The sequence below is a fragment of the Jaculus jaculus genome, chromosome 19 (assembly GCF_020740685.1).
Source record: "Jaculus jaculus isolate mJacJac1 chromosome 19, mJacJac1.mat.Y.cur, whole genome shotgun sequence".
Taxonomy (NCBI): Eukaryota; Metazoa; Chordata; class Mammalia; order Rodentia; family Dipodidae; genus Jaculus; species Jaculus jaculus.
Genome location: NC_059120.1, coordinates 58,726,935 through 58,735,399, shown reverse-complemented (window position 1 = coordinate 58,735,399; position 8,465 = coordinate 58,726,935). Strand labels below are relative to the sequence as shown.

The 8,465-nt window shown below is 51.2% G+C and overlaps 1 protein-coding gene across 2 annotated transcripts; it reads left to right on the top strand.

The window, feature by feature from the left end:
* The first annotated feature begins 116 nt into the window (after positions 1 to 116).
* Positions 117 to 8,004, top strand: Scamp3 (secretory carrier membrane protein 3). Of its 2 annotated transcripts, XM_004667248.2 has the most exons (9): positions 117 to 254; positions 502 to 579; positions 2,758 to 2,886; positions 2,977 to 3,097; positions 4,334 to 4,462; positions 5,624 to 5,783; positions 5,892 to 5,993; positions 7,134 to 7,251; positions 7,539 to 8,004. In XM_004667248.2, exons 1-9 carry the CDS (start codon positions 189 to 191, stop codon positions 7,683 to 7,685), a joined length of 1,050 nt encoding a protein of 349 aa, XP_004667305.1. In that variant the 5' UTR covers positions 117 to 188; the 3' UTR covers positions 7,686 to 8,004. The 2 variants fall into 2 exon arrangements, with proteins under 2 accessions (XP_004667305.1, XP_004667306.1); XM_004667249.2 differs by lacking the exon at positions 502 to 579 and having other exon boundaries at positions 132 to 254.
* The last annotated feature ends 461 nt before the right edge of the window (positions 8,005 to 8,465 follow it).

Genomic DNA, 8,465 nt, shown 5'->3' with positions numbered 1-8,465 from the left:
GCGCCGGCTGGACGCGGCCCCGCCGAGCACTTCCGCCTGCGGGTTTGCGGAGACGCAGGCGCAGCTCGCGGCCGCCGCCGGATCCCGGGAGCCTTCCGGTCGCCGGGGCCAATTGGTGCTGCGAGGAGCGGCGCCGCCAGTGCCCGGCCGGCGAGGAGGGCCGCGGGCCGCCGGGGCTCGGCTGCAGCATGGCTCAGAGCAGAGGCGAGCAGAACCCCTTCGCCGAGGCCGGCGAGCTGGACAACCCCTTTCAGGTGACCTGCGCCGCGCTCCTGTGCCCTGCGGGCTTTGGCTCGGAAGTGTGGCCCGGTGGGTGTGACGGTGACTCCGGATCGCCGACACCCGGGGAGGGGGCGGGCCTGGGCTGCAGCCTGAGCAAATGGTGGGGCCACCGCGTGGCCCCGGAGGTGCAAAACCTGAGAGCCTCGAGCAGCTGAGCACACTCCTATCCCGAGAGTTCCTTTGGCACCTGTGCCGCTGAACCCTGGTCTTTGCCTTCAGGATCCGGCTGTGATCCATCACCGACCCAGCCAGCAGTATGCCACTCTTGACGTCTACAACCCTTTTGAGAACCGGGAGGTGAGCTAGTAGCGAGCACAGGTGGGCAAGGAGTGGGAGAATGCCATGCCAGGACGCCTTGGTACAGGAGTCTATTGTTCACGCAGAGAAAGGAGTGTTTTGGTCTTAGACGGGTGAGACGCACCAGTCGGCCACCGGATGCCTAACACTGGGGCCTCCAGGGCCAAGGAGCCGTTTGGCTTGAGTTCTTAACGTCGGTCCCGGGAGGACCTGTGCTTTGGCACAGCTGAACCGGGGCTCAATCTGGGAGCCTTGCTTGAAGAGAATCCAAGCTGGGTTGGTCAGGCTTGAATTAAAAGAAAAAAAAAGGAAGCAGAAGAAAACACTAGTTAGATGTGTAACTGGAAAACAAGGTATGGGGGCTAGTAGAAAATGGCGAGTTTTAAGTTGAAATGTGAGGGGCCAGCTGGGTAGATGGCTCAGCAGTTAAAGGCACTTGCTTGCAGTCTGTTGACCCAGGTTCATTTCTGCAGCACTCACATAAGGCCCAATGCAAGTGGTGCGTGTATTTGCAGTGGCAAGAGATCCCGGCGTGCACACACACACTTCCACACACTTGGTCACACAAATCTTTAACAGAAAGCTGAAAAGGAAGCTAGACGTGATGGCTCATGCCTTTAACCCTAGCACTCAGGAGGCAAGCGTCTTTGCTGTGAAGTTAGATGTGATGGACAACCAGGGCAGTGAGTCCTGAAAGAGTTGTCTAACCTGGGCTGGAGAGATGGCTTAGTGGTTAAGGCGCTTGCCTGCAAAGCCTAAGGACCCAGGTTTGAGTCTCCAGTACCCACATAAAGTCAGATGCTCAAAATGGCACGTGCGTTCTGGAGTTCGTTTGCAGTGACTAGAAGCCCTGGCACGCCCATTCTTTCTGTCTCTGCTTGCAAATAAATGAATAAATACATAATTTATATTATATATATTAAAATGATATAATAATAATATATATTTGTTGTTTGGGGTTTTTTTGAGGTAAGGTCTTGCTTTATCCCAGGCTGACCTGGAATTCACTGTGTAGTCTCAGGATGGCCTCGAACTCATGGTGATCCTCCTAGCACTGCTTCCCAAATGCTGGGATTAAAGGTGTGTGCTATCATGCCTGCCTTTAAAAAAATATTTTTAATGTTTATTTATTTATTTGGGGGGGGAGAGAAAGAGGCAGATATAGAGAGAGAGAATGGGTGTGCCACGGCCAGTGGTCATTGCAAACAAACTTCAGATGCATGGACCATCTTGTGCATCTGGCTTACATGGATCCTGGGTCCTTTGGCCTTTTAGGCAAGTGCCTTAACTGCTAAACTATCTTTCTAGCCTTAAAATATTTTTTTGTTTGTTTGTTTTTGTTTTTGGAGGTAGGGTCTCACTCTGGCTCAGGCTGACCTGGAATTTACTATGTAGCCTCAGGGTGGCCTCGAACTCCTACCTCTGCCTCCCAAGTACTGGGATTAAAGGCGAGCCCCACCACGCCCAGCCAAAAAAATTTTTGTTAAAGCTGAGCTCACCTTTAATCACAACACTGGGGAGGCAGAGGGAAGAGGATCACCATGAGTTTGCGGCCACACTAACACTGCATAGTGAATTCCAGATCAGTGTGGGCTAGAGTGAGACCCTAGCTTGAAAAACAAAACAACAACAACAAAAAAATTAAATGTTAAGCTAACTAAAATTCACCTGAAAACTAGCTCTGGGTTCTAGTGCCGTGGGTCAGTTGGTAGAGTGCTTGCCTAACATGCATAGGTTCAACCCTCCGTCCCAAGTAAATCATCTTTAAAACATGAAGTATCTTCCTGGCGTGTGCCCACATCCCAAGCACTCAGAAGACTGAAGCTTCAGGGTTGCGGGTTCTAGGCTAGCCTGTGCTACTCAGTGAACTGCTACCTCAGAAAAAGAGATAGTGAGGGGAGGGCTGGGAGATTGTGCCGCAGTTGCATGTGCTTGCTTTCAAAATGTAGTACCCAGCTCCAATTCCCTAGTGCCTACATAGAGCATGACACAAAGTGTCGCATGCCTTTGATGTTTTTCAGCAGTAAAAAGACACTGGCACACACATTTTTTCAATAAGGTTCCTAACAACTGGGAGAAAGGCGTTGGGTGATGAACTCTGGTTCTGAGCATTTTCGAGCAGGCTAGATTGCTGCATGATGAGGAACTAGACGGTCTCTGAGGCTTTTTTTCCAACAGCCTTCTCAAGCCTATGAGCCTCCTGCCCCGGCCCCTGCACAATTGCCTCCACCCTCCGCTCCTTCCTTGAATTCCTCAAGAAAGCTCAGCCCAACAGAACCCAAGAACTATGGCTCCTACAACACTCAGGTAAAGTGGGTGTGCACAGGTTGGGATCGGGAGAGGGACCAGCCTTGGGGCCTGGACTTCACACCCCTCTCCCCTGTGGGTGCCAAGCAGGCCTCGGCTGCAGCTGCCACGGCCGATCTGCTGAAGAAACAGGAGGCGCTCAACCGAAAGGCCGAGGAGTTGGATCGCCGGGAGCGAGAACTGCAGAATGTTGCCCTGGGCGGTGCCTCCAGTAAGTGGGCCCATGTATTTGAAAGGGACAGAGAGAGAGAGAAAGAGAGAGGAAATGAATAAGGGCGTGCCAGGGCCTCCAGCCACTGCAAACGAACTCCAGACGCATGAGCCCCCTTGTGCCTTACATGGGTCCTGGGGAGTCGAGCCTTGAACCGGGGTCCTTAGGCTTCACAGGCAAGTGTTTAACCACTAAGCCACCTCTCCAGCCCCTTCCTTCTATTTTTGATGGTGCTGGCTATTCATCCAGTCCATGGTGTCTTGCAGGCTGCACAAGTGAGGTTCCACTGAAATAGGCCCTCACTCCCTTGGCTTATTTGTTTGTTTGTTTACTTTTTTGTTGTTGTTATGAGAGAGAATTGGCGTGCCAGGGCCTTAGGCACGTCAAACAAACTAGATGGTTGCACCACCTGTACTTAGGCATCACTGTGCGTCTGGCTTTCATGGGTTCTAGGAAGTCAAACCTGGGTCCTTAGGCTTCACAGGCAAGGGCTTGAAGCACTAAGCCACCTCTGTAGCCTGGTATTTATTCTTGAGCACTTCAGTAACATTTATTTCTGTTTGACAAGATTATCATGAGAGTTAAAGTAACATATGAAAAGTTCTTGGCACAATGCTCACATGTTGGAAATAATGAATATTTACTACTGCTATTATAGTATTTTGTGGGAGCGGGGGAGGGGAGGTTGAGGGAGGGTTTCGCTCCAGCCCAGTCTGACCTGAAATTCACTGTCATCTCAGGATGGCCTCCAACTCACAGTGATCCTCCTACTTTTGCCTCCCAAGTGCTGGGATTAAAGGCGTGTGCCATCAGCTACTTGTTTATTTATTTATTATTTTTTGGTTTGGTGGTGGTGTTTTTTTGTTTTGTTTTGTTTTGTTTTTCATTTGTTTAGAGGTAGGGTTCCACTCTAGCCCAGCCTGTCCTGGAGTTCACTCTGTAGACCCAGCCTAACCTTCAGCTCCGAGTGATTAAAGGTGTGTGTCATGCCCAGCCTACTCTTATTTTTCTATTTTTTGGCTTATTGCATTGTTTTGTGACAGGGTCTTTCTTTCAAGCCCAGGCTGGCCTGTGACTTTCATTCCCTCTGTGTCAGTTAGGATAAAAGGCAGACACCGCCATCTCTTGTCTCTCTGGACACAGCAGACAGAACCTGGGAGTGGAGGACTAAAGGAGTGAGTCCCGTGATGGTCTCTGCCTCACTGCTGCGATTTCCCTGCCATCTCTTCCTAACAGGTCGGCAGAACAATTGGCCCCCTCTGCCTTCTTTTTGCCCCGTTCAGCCCTGCTTTTTCCAGGACATCTCCATGGACATCCCCCAGGAATTTCAGAAGACAGTGTCCACCATGTACTACCTCTGGATGTGTGAGTGTGAGAAGCCTGTAGGGGAGGCGTTACAACCTGTTAAGTGCCCTGAACCCACTCACTGAGAACCAGACCCTTCTCGACATCTGTGTATAAGAGCAATTTCTCCAGAAATCTTCCTGTTACACATATATAATTGACAAACTTCTGTACTTGCAGGCAACAAAGCATGGTATTCCCCCCACCCCTTTTTCCCCTTTATAACTCTGCTCTCTGTCATATCCCCTCCCTGTGTCCATTAGCGTCTCTTTTAAATTGGTGTCATATCTTTTTCTCCTATTACGAGGATCTTGTGTGAGTATTGTTAGGCACTGTGAGGTCTTGGATATTGAAGCCAAATTCACGGACAGTTGTATGTAAGGAGTAGAACCCATCCTTTGGCTCTTACATTCTTTCCCTCTCTTCCACAGTGGACCCTGAGCCCAAGAGTGTGAGATGTTTCAATGGTGGACACTCCTCCATCCCTTTCACTTTTTTTTTTTTTTATTGTATTTAAACCTTACTTGAATAGTTACAAACTTGCTAGCATCTATATGTTCTCACCTTGCCCATTCTTTTGTTTGCATACATAAATGCATTCTGAATTTTTTAAATATTTATTTAGTTATTTGAGAGAGAGAGAGAAACAAACAGAGAATGGGCACTCCAGGGCCTCTTGCCACTGTAAACAAACTCCAGACTCATGCACCACTTTGTGCATCTGGCGTTACATGGGTACTGGAGAGCTGAACCCAAGCCATCGGGCTTTGCTTGCTAGCAAGTGCCTTAAACTGCTAAGCCATCTTTTCAGCCCTATTCTGAATTTTTCTAAAAGCTTTATTTTTATTTTTATTTTGATTTTGATTTTTCAAGGTAAGGTTTCACTCTAGCCCAGGCTGACCTGGAATTCACTATGTAGTCTCAGGGTGGCCTTAAACTCACACTGATCCTCCTACCTCTGCCTCCCGAGTGCTGGGATTAAAGGCATGTGAGACACTTTGCTCAGCTTTTTATTTTTTTTTTCCCTGAAATTTTCAGACATCTTTACATGGACATCACATGATCTGTTGGGTTGATTCCAAGGCAGGGGCTGCCTACCTTACACTGCCGCATTTGGTGAGGGCTGTTGGGTGGGCGAGTGTGGAGGAGGAGTGTCTTTACTTCTGGCCCTCCACCCCTCAGGCAGCACTCTGGCCCTTTTCCTGAACTTCCTCGCCTGCCTGGCCAGCTTCTGTGTGGAGACCAGAAACGGCTCGGGCTTTGGGCTGTCTCTGCTCTGGGTCCTCCTTTTCACTCCCTGCTCGTTCGTCTGCTGGTATCGCCCCATGTACAAGGCTTTCCGGTGAGTGGGGGATGGAGAGGGGCGGGGGCGCCTGGGCTGGGGGCTGCATCTACTCTTCCAGCCCTAAAGCCCGAATTCCCTCACCTTCCTGTCTCTTTCTTTTCACAGGAGTGACAGTTCATTCAACTTCTTCGTGTTCTTCTTCATTTTCTTCGTTCAGGATGTGTTCTTTGTCCTCCAGGCCATTGGCATCCCGGGCTGGGGGTTCAGGTCTGTGGGTTGCTGACATGCGTTCACCCTCACCCTCCCTCCCGCTACTCCAGACAAGCCAGCACTGGGCTCTAGGGTAGGAATTGTCTGGCTTTTAAAGGACTTGTAGGCTTTTTCCTTGGGAGAGGCTAATGTGACAGGAGAGCAGGGAAGGTAGCGATGGTCAGCTGAGGACCTGAGTTCATATTCCCAGCTCCAAGTAAAAGGCTGGTGTGTGTCAGCACATGCCCATAATCCCAGCTCTGGGGTACAGGGAGGGGGCGGAGACAGGAGGATCCGGGACTTGCTGGCCAGTCCATGAGCTCCAGGTTCAGTGTGAGACATTTTCAGAAAGTAAGGTTGCAGGGGACTGGGGAGAAGGCTCAGCACTTAAAGGTGCTTGCTTGCAAAGCCTGTTGGGCACCCACATAAATCCAAACCCCCAAAATGGTGTGCCCTTTACAGTGGCAAGAGGCCCTGTGTGTGTTTGTGTGTGTGTTATGTGCACACACGCATATGTGAGTAAAAAGTCAGTAAATAAGGTGGAGGGGTTGAGGAGATGGCCCAGTGGGTAAGGATGCTTGCCATACCAGCATAAGGTTCTGAGTTTGAATCCTCAGTCCCCACCACCCATGTCACCAGCTGGGCATGGCCACACATGATTGTAATCCCAGTCTCCTGGGAAGCTGGAGGTAAGAGAATTTTTGTGGCTCACAAAAACTGTAGCTCCAGGTTCAGAAAGACTCCATATTAAGCAAATTCTGATTAATGATAGAAGGCACCCCACATTCGCCTTTGACCTCCACACGCATTCTGATAGATGCTGGCATCTGCACGCACATACATACATACATACATACATACATACATACATACATGAATGACAAGATATTTTTAGGCCAGAGACTACTGAAGACGGGAGGAGGCTAAACACGCACCTCCCACCTCCATGGTTGCAGAGGGGAGGGGGCGCCTCAGATGAGAAGGGTCTGCTGGGAGGGGGCAGTCTGCAGCGTCCATGGCCAGTGGCCCAGAGGCTGAAGGCAAGGTGTGAGGAAAGCTCATGTCGTGGGCCTTCAGGTCTGTTCCCGGGAGGGATGGGAATGGGGCAGGTTCCGACGCCCGCGGGCAGCCCCTCCTCATTGGAGCGTTCCCCCCCAGCGGCTGGATCTCTGCCATCGTGGTGGTGAGGATCAACGCGGCCGTGGCCGTGCTCATGCTGCTGGTTGCCCTGCTCTTCACTGGCATCGCCGTGCTGGGGATTGTGATGCTGAAACGGGTGAGGGCTGGCTGGGTGGAGGGGGGCCAGGAGGCTGAGATCATGGGTCCCCAGGGGGCTGAAGTGGAACATCATGGAGGAACTGGGGTAGGCCAGGCAGAGGGGCGGGCTCTCGGCTAATGGACCTCTGGAGTGCTTGTGTGTGTGTTTGTGCGTAGAGGGTGTGTCAGCACAGAAGGAAGGGCCGGTGCAAGCCAGTGCCACAGGGTGGTGAACGGTAGTGTCAGGTTGGGGTGGCATGGGGAGGGGCTTACTTGTGCTGTTGCATCCCCGCCCTTTTGTCGCAGATCCACTCCCTGTACCGACGCACGGGTGCCAGCTTTCAGAAGGCCCAGCAAGAGTTTGCTGCCGGGGTCTTCTCCAACCCCGCAGTCCGAACTGCTGCTGCCAACGCAGCTGCTGGGGCCGCCGAGAATGCCTTCAGGGCCCCATGACCCCCACTGGGATGCCCTGGCACTGCCACCCGAAGGAGGTGGCATAGTCCCCATCCCTGAGCTTTCGTGGACATGGGGAGATACCATTGATGGCTTCTTTATATGGCTCCTAATTTTACATCTAGGACTGCTGAACCAGGCTTGGACATCGGGGAGGCCACTTGTGACCCAGTCATTGTTGGCTGTCTTCCCCCATCAGGCCGCACCGCTGCCACCTCACACACACACGCCCCAACCTAGCTTCCCTCAACTGTGCCAAGGCTGTCGCTTCAGTTATTTAAATAAAAAATAAAATAAGAGAAAAAAAGTGTAATTGGAACTCAGCTGTTTCTCTCTCTCTCTCTGTGTGTGTGTGTGTGTGTGTGTGTGTTTCAAGGTAGGGTCTCACTGTAGTCCAGTTTAACCTGGAATTCACTATAATCCCAGGCTGGCTTCAAACACAAAGCCATTCTCTTTACCTCTGTCTCCCAACTGCTCGGATTTTGCCCATTTAGCCATCCCCTGGATTTGTACTGTAAATTAGGCCTATGAAAGGGAGAGGAGACTGTGTAAGGCTGCGGGGACTGCCGGCACACACCTTTAATCCCAGCGCTCAGGAGGCAAGAGGGAGGAGGATCACTGAGCTCAGTTCGAGGCCAGCCTGAGACAGAGAGACCCTATTTGAAAAAGTAAACAAAACAAAACAGAGAAAAGGAAAATGTGTATGGCACTGGAGTGGGAACCTCGGGGAAGTGCCAAGTGTAAAGGAGTCCGGTGGTAGGAGGCCTGGGTAGCAGGTGC

Coding starts and splice junctions, on each gene's coding strand:
- Scamp3 (XM_004667248.2), top strand. CDS start 189: ATGGCTCAGAGCAGAGGCGAGCAGAACCCCTTCGCCGAGGCCGGCGAG. Junction 255..501: donor AGCTGGACAACCCCTTTCAG/GTGACCTGCGCC, acceptor CTTTGCCTTCAG/GATCCGGCTGTGATCCATCA. Junction 580..2,757: donor ACCCTTTTGAGAACCGGGAG/GTGAGCTAGTAG, acceptor TTTTTCCAACAG/CCTTCTCAAGCCTATGAGCC.